The sequence below is a fragment of the Microtus oregoni genome, unplaced genomic scaffold (assembly GCF_018167655.1).
Source record: "Microtus oregoni isolate MIOR12 unplaced genomic scaffold, Mior012 000036F_ref0000092, whole genome shotgun sequence".
In the NCBI taxonomy this organism is placed as follows: Eukaryota; Metazoa; Chordata; class Mammalia; order Rodentia; family Cricetidae; genus Microtus; species Microtus oregoni.
In genome coordinates, this window is record NW_024543095.1 from 9,671,389 (window position 1) to 9,692,264 (window position 20,876).

General features: G+C 39.9%; 1 protein-coding gene across 3 annotated transcripts in view; it reads right to left on the minus strand.

Annotated features, from left to right (window-relative positions):
- Positions 1-740: 740 nt before the first annotated feature.
- Positions 741-20,876, minus strand: part of Prkd3 (protein kinase D3) — a 66,575-nt gene continuing 46,439 nt past the window's right edge. The window contains exons 10-20 of one of the 3 annotated variants that reach the window (XR_005972258.1): positions 20,257-20,334; positions 18,787-19,063; positions 15,687-15,739; positions 13,765-13,837; positions 11,548-11,654; positions 8,833-8,994; positions 8,177-8,275; positions 6,205-6,472; positions 4,101-4,186; positions 3,007-3,323; positions 741-1,714 (exon numbers count right to left, since the gene is read on the minus strand). Coding sequence is in view for 2 of the 3 variants with exons in the window: in XM_041631131.1 (XP_041487065.1) it covers positions 3,150-3,323; positions 4,101-4,186; positions 6,205-6,472; positions 8,177-8,275; positions 8,833-8,994; positions 11,548-11,654; positions 13,765-13,837; positions 15,687-15,739; positions 18,787-19,063; positions 20,257-20,334 (1,377 nt within the window). In the remaining variant the exon portion in view is untranslated. Of the gene's footprint in view, positions 3,324-4,100; positions 4,187-6,204; positions 6,473-8,176; positions 8,276-8,832; positions 8,995-11,547; positions 11,655-13,764; positions 13,838-15,686; positions 15,740-18,786; positions 19,064-20,256; positions 20,335-20,876 lie in introns of all 3 variants that reach the window. The other 2 variants (XM_041631132.1, XM_041631131.1) reach the window with 2 other exon arrangements.

The following is a 20,876-nucleotide window of genomic DNA, read 5'->3' on the forward strand; positions in this document are numbered from 1 at the left end:
GCTCTTTAATCTGGCCAAATATCACTTGTCTCTGCCCTTCCCTGGGGTTGCAGGCACGCTGTGGTGTCTGTCTTTATGCATGTGCTGGGGATCCAACTGGAGGCGCTTCTGTTTGTGCAGCAGACACTTTACCTTCTGAGCCATCTTCCCAGCCCTGCTGTCTAAGATTTTAGATGCTGTACAGTTTTAGGAATGGCCTACATTCCTAATTGCTCTATTTTATTTTATTCTATTCCTAGACTAAAACATTTAAAAGGTGAAATACCCACAGTTGACTTCTTCCAAATACATAATTGTTTTTAGCTTTTATAACTAAGAGGGAAGAGTCTAGTAGTGCCTTCTATCTCATCTCTATTTCTTCTATCTCATAAAATTCTAGAAATTTATTTATTTTTTATTAGACATTAAATTTTTCTAAGTCTTCTAGTAGTTGCAATAGTTGATTATCTGGGGTAGTTACTAAAAAAAATTAATTATCATTGTTCTTCACAGTTAGTTGTATTCCAATAAGTGAACCTTCTAGATAATTATCTCAAATGCAGTATACAATTAAAATGCCTTTTTGACAGGTTTTCTCTGTGGGGGGAGGCAAGCAAATACTATCAGTTTTCATCTAGCATTGGCTCTACATACAAAACTGTTCTATTACCCAGACTCAGGGAAAATATTACAACCAAGTAAAATTCTCTTGGGCAACTTGTACTAGAGACTGGCTGCAGTTTTCACATAGGAAAGTATGGTGATACAGAAATACATTTTATTATCAAGTTTTGAGAATATTTACAAAAAGTGGGATGTAACAAAAAATATAAAATGTACGAAACAGTGTCATTATACACTACTTTGAAAATTATCACGTTTCTAAGAAACAATTACTTTTTATGCAAACACAACTTGGCTTTAAGACAAAGAGAAAAAGTTATGCAGGTTAAACAGTGGAGTAGGTACTCAACGCCAGACCACCTGACAGTGCCTTGGCAGTCTTTCTCTTTAGACACACAGGCCTTCAACAAAAACAGAGTGCAATTCACGTCACGGCTTGTAGAGCCTGATGATAGCATACAGCAGAACAGCCACTCCCGTGAGCTCGCCTCACAGCAGAGTGACGCACAATTGTTCCTTCCTGTACGTGGTGGTCAAGCAGACCTTGCAGAAACGGAGGGAAGTCACCACCTCTCACAGGGAAAATTCATTCACAGACGTTCCTTAATACTCTTCACGACTGCGGCATGAGAACAGTAAGAGGGATATGTGCAGGGTCTCCTGGACACACACATGGACAGTACACCATCAGTGGCTGGGCCGGGGAAGAGGGATGTGGGACATAGGCCTGGGTTCAAATTCATATTCAAACTCTATGACCTTTAGCAGCTAACCTTGTGCCTCAACTTCTTTAAATGCATGTAGTCACGTGGCAATTGTGAGGATACTTTAAAGCATCAAAACTTAACAACACAGAGGCAGCCTGTAATGTTTCTGTTTCTTCAGGGTGATTTTTAATATTCAGTAGATCCCCGCAGCTGCTTTCTCATCTGTGAAGACACTTCAGTCTTGGTCCGCTCACACAGAAGACTGTTTCTCTCTCGCTACCTCAGACCTGATCAGTGGTAGCTGACTACATTGACGGTTGTTCCAGACTGTCAGAGATGTTCACACATGCCCGTCTTCATGGCCACACCGTGGATGGCAAAGGCAGCAATCTATGCTCTCCATTCTACAGATGAGAAACTAAATGCTTAGACAAACTGTCTCCTGCCCAGCGCAACAAATCTAAAACATAGGAAGCTCACACTCACACCCAGGTCCTCTGACTCCAAATCTCTGCTCTTAGCACAGAAAAGGGACAACAAAAGCCCTACTCTTGGTGACTAGTGGGAATGAAGAAACATACCATATTTCCTTCTCTTTGGGTAAAGCAGATTGGAGCATCACTAATGTGAAAATCAGAAAGTGCCTCAGAACTCCAAAGTTTCTAGATTTTGGAGGATTTCAGATTTGTTAGTCAGGGATGCTCAACCAGTGAAGTATGCAGATCTTTCAGTATCTGGAAAGCTGAAACCCTTCTGGTGTTTGACTGCTCAGATTAGAAATACCAAATCTGTATTAATAACTGCTACGAAAACAGCTGGCTGCTGGAGCTGAAGTGTAAGAAATTCTTACTCTTCCTTCATCTGCCGTACTTGTAATATGGTCCCGCCCCGGTAAACTGAACTTTCATGTCTGACTTCAACCCACTCCCCCAAACTGCTCAAAATAAAATGCTGATTTAAAAATTATAGATATTACAGATCCCATCAAAGGCTAGGGAAGAAGGAAAAGATACTGCTTGCTGTCTAGTGACATTTGCTGACACTGCACTAGCTTTCCTTTTAGTGTGGATTAATTTTATCTGTAAACTACTCAACCCATGTGAGGGTTAATTATGTAGTTCATCGCAGAGCTGTTCCCACTGGCTGTTGGCACACAGCTTGCATTAAGATGGTGTCAATTGGGAACACAGGGGTTGAGTGGCAGAGCCGAGTGATGATCGGCTGTATCTATTCATTTTGTAACACCAATTGTCCATTTATCCTAGTGGCTATCACAACAGAGAAAAGGTGACAATTTTTATGCCATACAGATCATATTTAAGGATATAAGGATACAGCCCCCAAAAGGTTAGCAGTACAGTGTTCCATTTGTAGGAACCCAGAAGAATCAATGCCTCCAGCAGTAGACAAATACTAAAAGTCCTTACATATATTGTTAGCCTCACAGCAATTGCTGAACTACAAACCTGTTGTGTAATCAGCCTTATAAGCAGTAACTAGACAGTCACAGGCTTTTTAAAACAATGATGTAGTTACAGCAAAGGAGAGATAAATTACGTGCTAATTCACATTGTGCTAATGTGAAGGATTAAGGAAAATGACAGAACCAGTTATTGCTTATGCTATAAGAATTTGTAACAAGTTTCATTCTGACGTCATTATGTGGTTTTATTACTGTTTCCCTTCATGTACCTACTCGTCACGAGCTACAGGACTGGTGCCACCAATCGTTTATTTCCCCACGCTGTGCCTCCTTGGGATGGCAGAGAGCAACAGTTATGTAGCAGAGTATCTGTTCATGAATGAAATCCTTCCTCACTGAAGTTAGCCTGCTAATAATTAAGGATCTTCTTCCATATCATCTGGATTGGGGGCCATAATGAAATGCTTTGGGTATTCGAGGTTGTGTGTGTATGCGTGTATTTCCCAGCGAGCGTCATCACTTTCATGTGTAATGTAACGTTCTCCAATGCGAGTTTCAAATTCTCTGAGGTCAAGCCAAGTCTGATAATCCTAGGAAAAGAAAATGATTATGACCCATAAAATAGACAAATACCGCAGTCCCCTCTCTTGTTTACAGCCTCAGTGATACCACTGACAACTCCTACCCCTACATTCTAACTGTATTTTACATTAGCAATGCTAAAGATAAATCTTAAACTCTAAAGTCTGTATAAAGGAAAGGAACTAGTTTCTGGAAAATTCTCCTAGGCTTTTGAGCTAGTTAATAGTAATCATCACAAAGACATTCGCTTTATACAGCCAGAGGCATACATCTTATTACTCAAAATAGGGTCAAGTGTTTGAATCTATTATCAGGTTGACTTACTAATCAATGAGCCCAGAAGTGCATTTGTTTAATGTTACTTCTACTCCCTATTTCCTATAAAATAGTTGTGCAGCTTCTCTGCTTACTCTCAAGTGTGGATTTTTGTCGAGACAAATCTCTAAAATAACTCATGGAGGAATCAAGCCAAACACAAATCTTTTAGTGGACGTTTAAAATAAAATATACTGAATAGTATGCTTTGTTGACCTTAAAAAAAAGGAAGGCATGAACAACTAAGTCCTTATTAAAGTCTCACTGATTCAGTTCGTGGGTGTTTAACTACCTGTCGACACTGACTTGAAGGATAGGCCACACCACTTCCAGAGGCCTGAGCCTGACACAGATGACGCCTAAAGATTATCCTGAGAAATGTGCTGAACTTGTTGCTCTCTGAGTGGATTCGCTAGTGAAGACAAACTCACAGGAAGCTAAGAAGCAGACAAAATCTTTTTTTTCTTTACCTGTAGCCAAGGATGACTGAGAGATTTGTCAACACTGAAACGTTTTCTCATCTTCACTTGAAGCAAATTGTTTATCAAATCAATTGCTAGATGAAAAGGTAAAAATTAGATATGAGTTTAGGGGAATTGTTCTCAAACCCGTGATTTTGCCTGCAGGAGGGCAGTTTGATCCATGTAAACATGGCATGAAGAAATTTTCACTCCTCTAGTATACAGAATTTAACACGCAGAATTGACCCACGTGAGAATGAACGCCGACTTCTGATGGAGGAGTTAATTTCACTGGTTAATGAAGAAACTGCCTTGGCCCATTTGATAGCCCAGCCCTTAGGTGGGTGGAGCAGACAGAACAGAATGCTGGGAGGAAGGGAGTGAGGGCAGACGCGATGAGGCTCCCCGCCCAAGATGGAGAAACTGAACCACTACAAAATCAAGGCAACTATAAAAGTACACATTGATAAGACTGCATAATGATGCGTCTGGAACACAGATAAGAAAGCCCAGTTCCAAGTGGCCAAGGTTTTCCCTGAGTCCTTCATTGTTTCCATGTTTTAAATTCCTCACATCCTTGTCTGTCCTGCCCCTGGGCTCATGACCAGTATGGTGAGTCAGGACGTGGGAAATGACTAAGGGATGACAGCAGAGGGCTGTGGGCCATACCGCCTGCCTTTAGAGCTCCCAGACAGCTTTGAGCTCCTTTTTTTACAAAGTGAAGCGCAGGCTGTTGTCTTTTCTGTTGTTCCTGACACTCCTTCCAGCTTAGTGGGTATTTATTAACTGTCATCTGGCCCAGTGTGTTTGGAATGGTAAAAAAGACCTCATTCAATGGCTGGCTAAACCCAGCTCGGGACATTCCGCAGCACTACTTGTACTACTTACGAGGGAGCTGTTTCCCAAGGATGGTGCACTGCATCAGTAAACTTTATCCCCTTTCCTGCCTTTCTCCCTGAACCTTCCCTGAGAAAAGGTCTTGGATAAGGCCCTGAAACCTCCACAGTACTGGGATTGCTGTCCACCAACAGCCCTGGCTTATTCTTACCACACCCAGAAGCAGACATTACAGATGGAAAAGCCCTCACTAGTCATGAAAACTCCAGCACGGAGCTTCCTGATGGTAAGAGATCAGAGGACTGAAAACTGAACTGCAGATACAAAAGCGCGTTCTAGGTATAAAGTGTATGTGCTAATAGTGTCTAATCGAGGAGTTTACCATTGTTCTCAAGACTGGGATAACTAATCACCAAAACATATACTGTTGTCTAAGTAGATCTTACACAGCTTGGAGGAGGGGTAGGTCAGGAGGACTCACAGGCCAATCACAAGTTAGGAAGTCTCTGAAGAACTGCAGCAGTGAGAAAGAGGGGCTGCTGGCAGGGGGAAAGACCTGAGCAAGATGCAGGAAAGAGTTTAGTAGAGAGTACATAATAGTTTTGTATAACAAGTAGGAGGTGAGGCTAAAAAGGCACTTAGCAAGGGCCACAAGAGGAGTTGACAACTGCGGTGTGGTTAAAGGGGAGTCCGAGTGGATGAAATGACCTTCCTGCAGAGGGCGTGCCCAGTGACTGAGACATTAGGGAAGAAGCTAGTGGACAGCACAGGTAGAGATAGGATAGTTCAGCAGTTTCTGGAAGAGGCTATTGGAGCCTGGGTGACAGCTGTGCCTGAAAACTATGAGAAAACCGAGACAAACTTTAAGAGTAGAGAGTTTGGCTTTGCATAGTGGTGCACAGATCTCTGAGTTCAAGGCCATCTGGGTCCACACGGGAAGTTCTAGGCCAGCCAGAGCTACAAAGTAAGACCCTATCTCAAAAAAAAAAAAAAGTAAATTATAAGCTGGGTGGTGGTGGTGCACGTCTTTAATCCCTTGGAAGGCAGAGGCAGGTGGATCTCTGAGTTCAAGGCCAACCTGGTCTACAAGCTAGTTCTAGGATGCACTCCAAAGCTACAGAGAAACCCCGTCTCAAATAACCAAAAAAAAAAAAAAAAAAACCAAAGTAGTAATAATTAAAATAATAAACACAAGTAGATTGGTCAAAAACTGGTAATGGATTAGGGAAATGAATGAGGGCTAATGGTGCGGACCTGGAACTTGTTTCTCTTTTACCTTCACTGGAGATCTCTCGCCATGGATTTGGTGGGTACATAAATGCAGCATTTTGGATTTGGTCATTTATATCTTCATCTTCATTGAATGGAAATGTGCCGCTGAGGCTCACGTAGATGATAACTCCCACTGACCACATGTCTAGGGACCGGTTGTAGCCTTTGCTTCTGAGAACCTCAGGGGCTAGGTAGGCTGGAGTTCCCACCACTGACCGCCGAAATGACTTCTCACCAATGATGCGTGCAAACCCAAAGTCACACAACTTCACCTGGAAATTGAATGTGTAAAAGGTTATCAATATGCATATCAATACCTGCTCCTAGATATGTTCAGTGCACTTAACCAAAGGTACTAATTATACACAAAACAGTTCTAGACAGGGGAACTGAAATATTTCCACAGAGGCAGGCAGATACATCCACAGCTCTTGATATTACAGTAGAAAGAAGAGCTAGAAAATTGCTTAATTTAAAAACAATTTGTATTCCATTTTCCAGATTCAGGGAGCAAGGGTTCAGTCCTGTTGTTTTGATGAGATGGGTGGAGGTGCTGGTCTTCCTTTACTTTTAAAGGAGTCCCTTTTCTATCTCTATAATAGGAACTGTGTTTCAGTTTAGGATCCTCAATGGTCTTTCAGTGTCTGAGCATATAAAAGTGCTCAATAAATGTTTTGCTGCATGACAAATAAGCTACAAAATAAGTATTTTGAAGCATCCTTTATTTACTGACTCTTAGAACAGCAGTTCTTAACCTGTGGGTTGAGACCCCTTGGGAGGAGTCAAACAACCACTTCACAAGGGTTGCCTAAGACTATCTAGCAGGTCCTTCTGTTTGTGTGTGGCTTGCATTGGATAATCAATAAAGAAACTGCTTGGCCTGATAGGGCAGAACTTAGGTAGGTGGAGAAGACAGAACAGAATTCTGGGAGGAAGAAAGCAGAGTGAGAGAGCAGCCATGGAGACGCCAGGTCAGACATGCTGAATCCTTCCCAGTAAGCCACGACCTCGTGGTGACATACGATTATCAAAAATGGATTAAGTCAAGATGTGAGAGTTAGCCAATAAGAGGCTAGAACTAATGGGCCAGGCAGTATTTTAATTAATACAATTTCTGTGTGGTTATTTTGGGTGTAGGCTAGCCGGGCAGCCGAGAGCAAAAGCAGGCCCTCTCTCCTGTTACAATCTATGTATCAGATATTTACATTACAATTCATAACAGTAGCAAAATATCAGTTATGAAGTAGCAACAAAAATAATTTTATGATTGGGGATCCCTACAACATGAGGAACTGTATTAAAGGGTTGCAGCATTAAGAAGGTTGAGAACCACTATCTGAGAATATCTGTTGCCCAGGAAGCTACGCATCAGTAAGTAAGTAAAACGAGGCTTACAGATGACAATGTCTACAAAACCACAGCACAAACAGATACTGGAGAGCAGAGGGGGAGGCATATTCAAATGCTGCTTGCCATTTCTAGTATACGCCCTTGTGAATAACATTAACTGCATCATAACTGAACCTGGGACCCCTCTACTCAGAAATTTGGAGAGCACAGACATTAATGTGTGGTTGTGAGCCATTTATGCACAATTAGAATCCCCTAAAAGTTTATTTCTTGAGACCTATTTATATCTAAAAATGTTTAATGGACTACAGCAATACAATAATAAAGTCTGAATTTAAATGATTCAGCTACTGATTCAAGCTGGCATTACAGACGACAAAGGCATGTCCTGAGTGCTCTGTTTTGTATTAGGAGGGTACTTTGTAAATGTCACTAACTCAAAATAGTTCTTTTTTTTGATTTTTGAGACAGGGTTTCTCCGTAGCTTTTGGTTCCTGTCCTGGAACTAGCTCTTGTAGACCAGGCTGGCCTCGAACTCCCAGAAATCCGCCTGCCTCTGCCTCCCGAGTGCTGGGATTAAAGGCGTGCGCAAATAGTTCTTAATCGGGTTCTGGAGAATGTCTCACCTGAGGAAATGGTTCTGCTGATGCAAGCAGCACGTTTTCAGGCTTTAAATCACAGTGCACAATATTCTTAAAATGTAGATTCCTCAAGGCAACAAGTATCTGTTAGGAAAACAGGTTTTGAGAGGAGCAACTGAGAGAGAACAACGGCAAGCAGGTATGAAAGTGCCATAATGAACCCCGTTACTTTATATGCTAACCCAAGACCTGGAGAAACACATCAATGTTAGGAGCACAAGTTGTTCTTGCAAAGGACCCAGGTTCAGGTCCCAGAACCCACATGGCAGTTCACAACCGTTTGTAACTCCAACTCCATACGATCTGATGTCCTCTTGACCTCTAGGCATCACACACACATGATGCACACACACACACACACACACACACACACACACACACACACACACAGGCAAAACACACACACAAAATTTAAGGGTGATTCTGCCCTTGCAAAGGGCTTTCTCTTAACGCCTAGAAAATGAGCTAAACTCTAAGATGAGTTCTTGAATTATATGATAATTTCAAACTTATTTAATCAAGATGTAGTTAAAAGTATTATTGTTTCACTTTTATTAAGGCTACTAGTCCTTAATTTCTCAATGGCAAACATGGTGCCATTAATTCTTAGTTTTGCTGGTTTCAAGGTAGAGTTAAAATACCTGTGTGACCATGAATTTAGTGACTCGCTCTGGAAGTCGACTTTTTTCACTGGACAGAATCATTTCCAACATATCTCCATGAAGTTTTTCCATCACTACGAATACTCGTTCTGGGGTTTCAAACATACACTCCAGATTTACAATCCCAGGGTGGTGTAGATTCTGAAGAGAAGTGGCAGGGTGTTTGAATGACCATTTTTAGTAAAGAACTAATCTTACCATGAAACCAACTGAAATACTGCTATGATTATATGAATACACAGCTCAGAAAGAAACAGTTTACTCACCCCTCCTCAAAAAAGATTCTTTTTGCATTAGATAGAGATCATTACAGAAAGGCACAGTTGATCCAAATTCAGAGACCACGGGTACCCAACACCAAATGACACACCTAAACCCAAGACCAGGAAGCCTGATGCAAGATAGTTTCTTCTATATAGGACAGGGAAGCTGCATCCATGAAACTTCAATGATATGGTTGCCTTAACAAGACCTGTAAAATGACACTACCAGATGACATGCCAACATGGATGGGAGTAATCTCAGAAGCCCTACCCATAAACGAAGAACTACAGTCAAATCATGACTGCCATGAAAGGGACAATCAGTCTGCTACAAGGAAGAGTCCCTGAAAGATCCAATCCCAAGCAGTGGGTCCTAAACGCACAAACATATACATACATATGTATACACATATACAAATCAAACCAGCAGACTGTATTTATAAATTTGCATGTATATATGTAATAATAATGAATAAAAAACTTAGACAGTAAACTAAAAGCATATAAAATAATAGGTATTTTCCCCAGTTGTGTACTGAGAAGTGGTTCAGTGAAGGGAGGGACTGTTTGCAGTGTCTTCTGTTATGTCTCTTTCCAACAAGATGTCTTTGTATTTTAAAGAAATAGCCGAGGCTGGCTGCTTTACTTTTACACGCACTCCTACCTCCTAGACACAGAACTGACACCTGGATTTACTGTATTATTTCCTTTATTAATTCCATTTTTAATCTTTATTATTTCTTCTGCCTTCCGTAGTCATCCTTTTCATAAATATGTATTTTAGTGTGTGTGTATCTGTGTCACAGCGTACATATGAAAGGTGGCTAGAGTATAAATTATAACACGGTTTCATTCAATCCATGTGAAAGTTTATGTGGAATGCTCACTGACTAAATCTTATAGAACCAATTTCAGTAAATAAAATGTGATTTGAAAATTTTGTTTTACAAAGAATTTGTGGTATAAGTTCACATTACTCTTTTTCTCACATTCAAAGAGTATTAAACTTCATCTTTAAAATATATATACATATAGATTTTGTTACGTGTTTACACACTGCCAGGAGACCTAAAGCCACAATCTTGAACACACACACCCCCTCTCCCAAATAAATAAGTTTATAAGAAGGGAGTGTATCTGGAGACACTCTAAAGTCACCATATACCATTGATATAAACAACCAGAATTCACTGTGTGCAATAACTGAAAATCCCTAAATTCAATACTCAGTCAAGGGCTCTGTTTGTGATCAAAGTCAAAGAGAAATAAATCCTTAGATATAAACCCTCATTTTATTGTTCTACATACTAGTTGGACAGCAACATTTCAAAATTAAATATAAAATGACATCAACAACACACTCATACATAGCCTATGTAAATGCTACTAATAATCTACCTGAAGTTAGCTTGTTGGAAGCATGGTTTGAGACGAGCTTAGGTACCTGCTGACCAGAAACTCTGATTATCATTCCACTGTTCCTTACCAGTGATGATAATGCCAGAAATGAATCATTAATCATTTGCTTAAACACTTCTCTCCTTCAAAGGAGCCTAAGTGCAGCAGACTATCTTAATTCCACACACAAGCAGATGGAGGGTGGAGAGCATTAACTACTACAGGGGTATTTCTTCAACAACATGGAAAGATATGCAATGAGCTAACGGGCATTTGAGTATGATTACATTCAGAAGATAAACCATCAAGCTACATAACTCCCAAAGGAGCTAGAGATAATAGGTCAAAAGAAAAATACAAGTACTTTATTTTATGTGATTTACATTCTTGCTAGCAAAACTTCAAAATATATTTTAACAAGTTGAGTATGTTGGTGCATATCTGTATTCCAGCACTCATGAGATATAAAGCTGGAGGGTCACCATGAGTGTGAGACTATCTTGGGCTACAAAGCAAGCCTTGACGTCGAAAAACCAAGACAACAAAAATCCCAAATAAACCAAAATAAACGCCACAACTTTTAATGAAATAATATAATGCAAGTAACTTTGAATTAATAGAGTAACACATTACTGTTAAAAGGCACACTTTTAAAACCAGTGTTTATTTTTATAGTAATTAGTATATTCACATTATTTCTGAGAATCTGATAAATAAAATAATGACATAAAAATACAGCAGAAGTATTAGTATCCCTGAATGAATTATGACTGGATACTTCCTATCTTTAGAGATTTCACTCAGGAAAAAAAAATCTAATCAAACTAGTATTACAGAATAAAATACTAACAAGTCTCCTTTAAACTTTTAAACATTATTGCAATCTTTTAAAAAAAGGACCTGCACTGTTCAGTAGTCAAAACATCAAAACCAGCCTCCAAACCTATCCTTATCAGCATCATCAAAAATATTCACTCAGAAATCAAAACTCAAGTTTATGTAAGCCATTTTAATTTTTTTGTTTTGTTTTTACCTGTAAAATAGCGACTTCATTCCGGAGTTGACTTTCTTGCTTTGTGGGGAATCTCATCTTATCAATTACTTTAATAGCCACATCCCTTCCAGTCTTTCTGTGTTTTCCTGTTCAAGAACAGAAAAGAATCAAACGGGCAGCTATGGCAGCTATATCAGAACAGGAAAGCTTTACTGGGACGTTGTTCAGACTGAAATTTAATGTATTTACTCTTGCATTTTCTGTTGCTCATTTTCTTTTCTATAGTCTTAAGAAATGAGATGCTTTCCTCTATAGTACTGCCCTGTAATAAAGGCAATTTCATGACCTGAAACGTCCAACATCTTCGTGAACTTTCTTGCTGAGAAGTAACAGACTATGTTAAATAAATAAGTTTTTAAATGCCCTAAGTCTTCAGAGACTGTATGTATTTTATTTTATTTTATTTAGGTTCACTAACTTTATTTAACTTTATTTTTAGTTAGGTTCAGCAGAGTGATTACGTTATAGTCTCAAACTCCAGATCTTTATATTTTAGACATAAAATAAGTATGCAACAGTATCTCATTCATTCATTAAAATGAATTAGTTGCCTTGTATTTATTAAGTAAGGTCACTGTTTAAATGCTACAGTTTAAGAGGTGAAAAACAGTAGGTATATTTATTTATTAGCTCCAGTTAACACACAAGTGATTGGTTTTCTACTAATCTATTAACTTGAAAATTACAACTGTTTCAAGGACACAGGCCCCAAAATGTGACTGATTTAAGAGGGCATGTTTGGAAAGATGCCAGCAGTACTTCAGACCATTTTCTCTTCCTTCAGTGAGGTCTTACAGAGATATCACTAGTCTAAAAGGGACAAATGTGAAGTTACAAACCACAGTGTTGTGTCTATGTGTAAAACCCACACGTTTTCTGTGTAAAACATAATGGCAGATAATGGGAATAGAAGGAAAGCCCAGAATCTCTAAAGCTACCTTCAAAGTTCAGTAGGAAGATGAGAGAAACCCAAAGTGTTACATGCACTACAGCATAAGGATGTGGCAGGAGCACCATGGGAGCACACTGCACTTATTCCATGAAGGTGGGATGGGGAGAAAGCACATGAGAGGAAGCCCTTCACTGAGCCTGAAAACAAAGGAATGTCCACCAGAGGAACACAGGATGGGGAAGGGCAGAGGGGCAGTACAGAGGTCTGCAAGTGTGACTGGAAGAAGTAAAAAGGAACTTCGGTTAGAATGGAGGCTACACAAGCAAGAAGAGAATGTGACCACATAGAGAGTGGGCTTCGGGATGTACTAATGCTAGTATCAGATGTTGATTTTCTGAAAGGCTCACTCCGAGAGTGTGAAAGAAGGGTCCAACCGAAGGAGGAAGTAAGGGATGACAAAGATTTGACATTCTATCTTGGATTTTTGCTTCTAAAGGACTTTCATGTACACATTAGTTTTAGTTCCAGGAAGTCTATGAGCAGTGGAATTCAGTTCCCTAGTTTCATCAAGAAGATGATGAGATACTGAGACACACGGAGGCTAAATAGTTTCATCAGCATCCTTTACCGCAGAGCATAATGAGTCCAGATACTCACCAGCTGTGGTGGCGCATGCCAGCAGGATTTGCTGAAGGAGGCAGAGGCAGGAGGATCATGAGCTCGAGGCCAGCCTGGGATACACATTAAAAAAAAAAAAAAGAGGGCTGGAGAGATGGCTCAGTGGTTAAGAGCACTGGCTGCTCTTCCAGAGGTCCTGAGTTCAATTCCCAGCGACCACATGGTGGCTCTCAACCATCTGTAATGAGATCTGGTGCCCTCTTCTGGCCTGCAGGCATACATGTAGACAGATACTGTATACATAATAAATAAATAAATCTTAAAAAAAAAAAAAAGAGTTCAGCTAGTCAGACCTGATAGAAAATTCATGTCAACAGAAAATGAATACTGCTTCACACTAGAAACTAGTGGGGAGCATACTTGAGTGAACAGTCCACACAGCCCAACACGAACACATCTTTACATGAGGGAGATTTACTACAAAAATAATTTCCTGATTCTGTTACTTTTAGAATTTTCCAACTGAAATGAAGTGATACTGTTTTACCAGAAAGGACTTGGTTGAGAGGGTGCAAACCAACCTTTGAGGAAAAGGGAACTTAACGAATCTGTGAGCTACAAGAATGACAGCCGTCTTAATATTTACAGTTTAGAAACTACACATATAAAAGGCTGTACTTGCTTACCTCCATAAACAATGCCAAACTGGCCAGAACCAAGCACCTCATCTGCAAAGATCTGGTAAACACTGCTGATGTCCTATCAAGGAAGTAAGCAAATACCATAAATGTCTCTGAATCACATAATTAAACACATTTTAATTTTTATGTTAGAGCAAAAAGTTTTCTATGCTGATCCCTGGAGGTAGCTGGTCACCCAGTTTGCCTAACTAGTCAGTGAGCCCCAAGCTAGTGAGTGAACATATGTACGCATGCGTGCGCGCGCACACACACACTCAACAGGAATGATGACTAAGTTTGCCCTGGAACCAGTTTGCCTAATCAGTGAGCCTCAAGCTAGTGCGAGAACACACACACACACACACACGCACACGCACACGCACACGCACACGCACATGCACACGCACACGGTGAAAGCTGTTCGAAAGGAGGAACGATGCCTGAGTTTGCCTTGGCCTCGACATACACAAGTGTACCTAGACCCATATCCAAAATCAACACCTAAATTTACACTGGGATTGAGATGTGCGTGAAATTCTAACACAAATCCACTCACTCAATGCTCCTCCCTCCTCTTTTTTGGTTACTGTTTGCTGCTCTCAGAACATTCAAATACTAACTTGGAGTGTCTAGTGCCAGAACTGCATTATGGGCATGACTGGTAAAAGGTGAATATAAGCCCATTTAACATATTCGAAGCTTCAGCCTTGAAGCAAACACTAGTGAATGTGTATATGCATATATGTTAAGTTGTGATAAAGACTTTAAAGGTTGTAAGAATCATTTGTATAAGCTTATCAACCTCAATTCAACTTTTAATTTAAGTAACGAAATTTTGGTTCTAAACCAATGCAATGAGCCAAGGGGCATTCAAAGCAAATGAGGCCAAAGCTGAATCTTTCCTCCTTAGCCTTGGATGCACATCTCTCTAGGCTCCCGAGGGGTTATCCAGACGTGTCCTCTCACGTTCTTAGGGTTCCCCTTTCTCTGCTCAAGGTGGAATTTATTTTAGACATTACCAGGGCGACACAGGGGTTATATCTCCTGATGCTTATTATCTCTTCCTGATTAGAAATTCAGTTCTCGACTCCATCTCAGAAAGCCCCACGCTTCTGTTAGAAAACTATAATAGCTTGAAACTCCAGGTGAGAGAGGTTCTTATCCGAGAACAACACAAAACGACTTTATAGTATTTCTGTTTGTTTCTTTCAATCTGATCCAAGAGATAGAAAAGTATGGCTCCTGGCTCTTCCCCTGTGGCTTAATCCATGGTTAAGTTTTTAAAATAACTGGACAAATCAAAGTTAATAATTTGTGATATGTGAATAGTACAGGAGATTCATATTTTAGTGCCACACATTTAGTAAAATAGTCACATGCATTCCTGTGTAGGTATTTGCTAAAGTGGCCAAAGTTGGGTAGACTCTACCATGTTAACTGTTTAATATTTGTCCTTTACAGAAAGAGGCTGTCATACTGCTACAAAAGTTAGTGTGCTTACACACAGCAAACTTAATACACTCACTGAGGGTCCTCCCATTTGCTCATCCTGTATCTATGCATGCATGAATGTCTCCCAGCTCACTCCCTCAAAACTGGGCAAACCCAGTCCATCCTCTGAGGAGAGCTCAGGCTACACTTCTCCTCAGGAAGCCTTCTCTGTGATCAGACAAAGCGCATCACTGCGTAGTTCTCATGCTACCTTCTAAGTAAAGAAATTCCCATTTTCATGATTAAAAAGAATCTACCTTAATTTCTAACCTAAAGCAGAACTGCTAGCTCAGGACAGCATGACTACGAAGTTTAGCTTTGTATCTTAGCAACTGCTCAGTACTTGGGGACATAGACTTAATCCTGGTAAGACTTTCACATTAATTTCTTTATTTTAAATATCTGGCCTGCACATATTGGATCTAATTATTGCTTACCACATTCTCCTGAACCTGGGAGTTAGATACGGAGATACTGGTGGCCAGATCTTCTGTAAAATATAAGAATGAAATGAGAAAAAGCACAAAATGTGACTTAATATGATTTACTAGCATGAAAATCAATAGCATATTAAACTTAAAAATACATCAATACAGATAATATATTCAATAAAATGTTATATCAATACTAATCTACCCACAAGAACTGAGTAAATAAAATGACACATCTATATAAAATAATACTCTAAATATTTAGTAAACAACATAGAACCATAACTACTGAGTCAGAAAACAAGCCATGATGTCCTATTATGGGCAGCGTTGGCATGGAACAGTGATAGAGCATTTGTCTATTATGTGAGAAGTGTAAGGCCCTGGATTCAGTTACCAGCACTGTCAGAATCAAATGAAGAGAAAACAAGCTGTAGGGTAGCAGGGTCTGAATTAAAAATAAAAATGTTACTTTTAGGGAGTGAGTGCTGTAGGCTGGGGAATGAGGACTATAATATTTATATCTCTATTCTGCTTATACTGTTTTAAAACTGTAGTGGATTTTAATTGTATTTTAATAAATAAAGACTGCCTGAATATCTGAGAGTAAAACAGTCCCGCTGGTCAGCCTTACAGACCAGATTATGGTAACACGCACCTTCAATCTCAGTAGCCACAATGACATACACCTTTAATCCCAGTAGCCACACTAGTTGCCATAGAAACTGGGCGGTGCGTGCCTTTAATGATAGTGGTGCACACCTTTAATCCCAGCCCTAGAGAGGATTATAAAATGGGAGGAAATAGCTCTCAGTCACACAGTCTTCTTTCGAGATTCTAGGAAGTAGGATCACCATTTCAGACTGAGGTCAAGACAGTGGCTGGCTGTTTCGCTTTTTGGATCTTTAGGTTGAACCCCAATTTCTGACCCTGAGCTTTTATTAATCGTGCTTTATAAAATATAAAAAAGCATGCATCTGGAGATGGTTCAGTGATTAAGAACACTGTCTGTTCTTAAAGAGGACCTGGGTTTGAGTCCCAGCACCCACAGGGTGGCTCACAACAATCTGTAGCTCCAGTCTTAGCGGATCTGATATCCTCTTCTGGCCTCTGAGGGCAATCATCCACATATGTAGTTCATAGACATACATAAAGGTAAAACAGTTGTGCACATTTTTTTTAAAAAGCTCTCTTAATTTTCAATAAAAAGCTTAAATTAGATAAATTTATACAGTGGTAATGAAGTATACCATTATGTAATCCAGACTTGCCTGAAACTCTCTACAAAGACCATGTTGGCCTCGTACTCAAAGACATACACCTGCCTCTACCTTCTGGAGTTCTGGAATTAAAGGAGCATACCACCACATCCTGAAAGTAATTCAGATCTTTAAACAACAATCAAGAAAAGGCACGAACAGAATTAACGTGTCTGCCACTGCCCTTCAGTGGCCAGTTTCATTTTTTCTCCATGGTCTTGCTATCTGGATTCACCCAGTTTTAATTTCTGTAGGTTCCAGAGTGGCTATTGTATAGACAGCCAAAGGAACAAAGCAGGAGTAATACTAGTTTAAGTGCCAGGCACTACGCCAAGTCACTGTGTACATCTATTTTTCTTCCCACTTTAGATGACAGAGTCCAAGATCACACAGCAAAGTAAGCAACAGCAATGAGTCTACATTCTCCTATGGTTTTGCCTCAGAGATTTTGGATATTAAAAATAAAATGTGTGTGCATATATGCCTCTATCATTTCTAGGGGGATGGATCTTAGTTTTGGTTAAATGTTATTTTGTCTAAATCTTCCCAGAACTTAAATACTGTTAAGTATTTACCATCCACTTCCCTATCCTGTCTCAGGTCACACTGAACAGCAAAGATGCACATGACTACAATCTTCATCCTTCTGATTACCCCCGTCTCCCAAGTGAAGGCAAGACTACCTCCTCTCCCTCCTCATTTACCTCTGCCTATCCGAGTCTTGACTGCAGCCCAAATTCCAAACCATCATTTCTATTATGAAATCTCTACTTTTCCTATCCAGATCTCAGTTTCCACAGTGAAGCATTCCTTATTTGGTTCCTGTACTGTATTTTGCTACGTCCCAACACCCGTATATATCATATTTCCTTAAATAGCTTTTATTTTTCTTCGGGATTTTAGTTCAAGGCCTAACATAATGCACAAAGCAGTTGCATAAAATAATATAGGTAAACTGAGATACACTTTATTTGGAAAGTAATTGACACTTATTTCAATATAATGAATGAGTTATGTTTCTCTATAATTCTCTATAGACATTATTACAACAAGGTAAAAGTGATACTATATGATAATTTATTTACTATTAAATATTCATTCAACCTTTATTTAACTTGGGTTTAATTTTATAACTTGTGTTGGTGTGATACCCTCTCTCACTCTCTCTGAGACAGAATCTTACTATGGCCCTGGCTGGCACTCGCTATACAGGCCAGGCTGGCCTCTACTCATAGATCCACATGTCTCTGCCTCTCCATTGCTGGAATTAAAGTCATGTACCACCATGGCCACCTCAGTATCATTTTAATTTCTGTCCTGATTAACTTAAAAGTAACATCATTGTGACTTAACAGGTTTTATGTGTATAATGTAAACACAGTACTTTATTACAGATTTATATGCCAGCAGGAAATAAAGTACCAACATTTAATCTCATGAGACTTCATTGATGCTAAGTACTATAGCACTGTTCTTTATCTGGTTCCACTTAACATTAACAATTCTACAAAGTAGCTACTATTATAGAGGCAAAAAAAAAAAACAAACCTATCTCAGATCGGACAGAGAGCAGGCTGGTAGATGCAGAGCTTAAATGTAAGGAGATAAATTCTGTAGGCAGTTGTGGCTAGACACTGAGTCGTCACTCACATATGTATTCACGCATATGTACATATGAATGACATCCAGTGTAACTTTATGAAATCATTATCTAAAATGGTATTTCCTATTAGAGACAAAACTTAAACATTAAAAATGCAAAATAGAAAAAGAAAAAAGAGCACAGCCACTCAAGTATATCACAAATGCTCAAGACAAGGAGAAGCCACCAAGGTGTTTCCACTTACTGTGGTCTTTCCCTTGACCTGGAGAAGTGCACACACTCGCTTGAGGAGTTACAGGCATGAGGGCCTGGCGAATTGCTTTTTCCCAGCTTTGTGCTACATCGAGTCCCACTCCAGTGGCAGCGAGAGCAGGGTTGTGAGAGCTGCTCCCACTGTTCTCCCCAACAAAGTACACCACAGTATCAGTGATGATTTCAAAACAGTGTGGGTTACTGCCGTGTGAAATGCTGGTGAAATCTTGAGGAGAAGATATGCGGAGAATTTCTGAAAGTGGAATTTCCTGAAATAAAAGTTAGTCACTGAAAAACTATGAATACATACTTGGTTTTATTCCTTAAATACACTAAAGAATCAAAGATAAGCATGTTTATGAATGCCACTAAGACCAACACAGTATATGGTATATGGATTACATTATGGTATGTCTGTCTTAAGTGTCCAGCAATGCTAGAGGCAGCACATAGAGTATTAGAGACTCAGGGCACAGGAGATGTGTAATGTGCTAGACGGGCAAGCATGAGGACCTGTAAGATTCCCAGAGCTGGAGGGTGGCAGGCAGGGACAGATGGATCTCCGGGAGCTCATTGGCTGGCTGGTCTTTCCAAAACAGTGAGCTCCAGACTTAGTGAAAGACCCCATCTTAAAAAATAAGGTAGAGGGGCTAGAGAGATGGCTCAGTAGTTAAGAGCACTTTCTACTCTTGCAGAGGACTTGGGTGTAGTTCCCACCCACATGGTAGTTCACAGCTACCTGTAATTCTAGTTACAGAGGACCCAATACCCTCTTCTGGCGACTATAGGCCCTTGGCATGCACACAGTGCATATACATAGAGATAAAACACCCATACACATAAAAAAAGATCTTATACTTCAAGAAAAGGTAGACAGAAATAGAGGAAGACATCTGACATCCATCTCTGTTCTTGCATGTACCTGCAGATGCAATGTGTATGCACGGGTGTACATGCATGTTCACACACAAACACACACATATTCATAGACAGTGAAATAAGGGAGAGACTTGGGGTGGAGAAGACCATTAAGACACAGGCAGAAAAGCATATGGAGGAGGTAGTTTTCCTCCATATCCAACACTCGTCACCTTCAATGAGTCAGTGCCACTCAATAGCTGTGTCTCTGTGACTGCTCTTCTGCAAGCAATACCCTTAAGCTGAGCAAGAAAAAGAATCCCAGGCAGTGAGGTTGCTTATGCATTCCTTCCAGTCTATACGTTGGCCTAAACCATCAATTAGTTCAATCCAATTATTAGGCCAAAAACCATAGGCAATTCAGCTGTTTTAGTCTGTGTGTATGTGAAATGGAGTTGAAGAGCAGCTGCTCCAACAAGGACCTAAAATGACCACTGGAAACTATATTAGGCAGTCATAAGGATACTTACATAAAAATGAAGTTAACCATACAAAACTTGACTGAAAAACCAAAAAATACTATTATAAAATGCAAAACCCTTACCTTATAATATTTTGATCCAGATTCATTTTGAAACAATGTTAGACATTTGCTGTCAAGTCTCCAATAATGCCTCTTCCTCTATTAAAAACAGAAGTTAGAAAATGTGGTTCAAAAACTACTCCTTCCAAAATACTTGCACTTTCCCTTGAGCATCCATTCCTCTATTTTGAGTAGGCTTAAACAGTGGGGCTTGAAATTCCAAAATATAGAGAAGAAACCTAGTGAAAATTATCACTCCCACAGTGACTCCCATCCTACCCTACTCTTCCCCAAGCAAGCTATGTTGTTTTGAGGGATCCTTTTGTAGACAGTCACACAAATGTCTATGGATTATTTACATGCATAGATTTATGTAATTGACTTAGATGCTAAATTTCTCAAAAGATACACACAGAGCTGCTTCCTGAGCACCAACAGCCAAGTGGTTCTCAGGCTCCAACCATCCTGTTTACCCTGGTGCCTACAGGTAAGGGCTTCCAGAATGCAGAGCCCCCAGACCCACACTTCTCCAGTTCCCCTAGCTCCAGCTGACAGACCTGGGCTGCACTTAAGCCAGGTCAAAGGTTTCTCAACTGGTCAATGTGCTGAGAACAAAAAGACTCAGTGCTCAGTTCTAAACA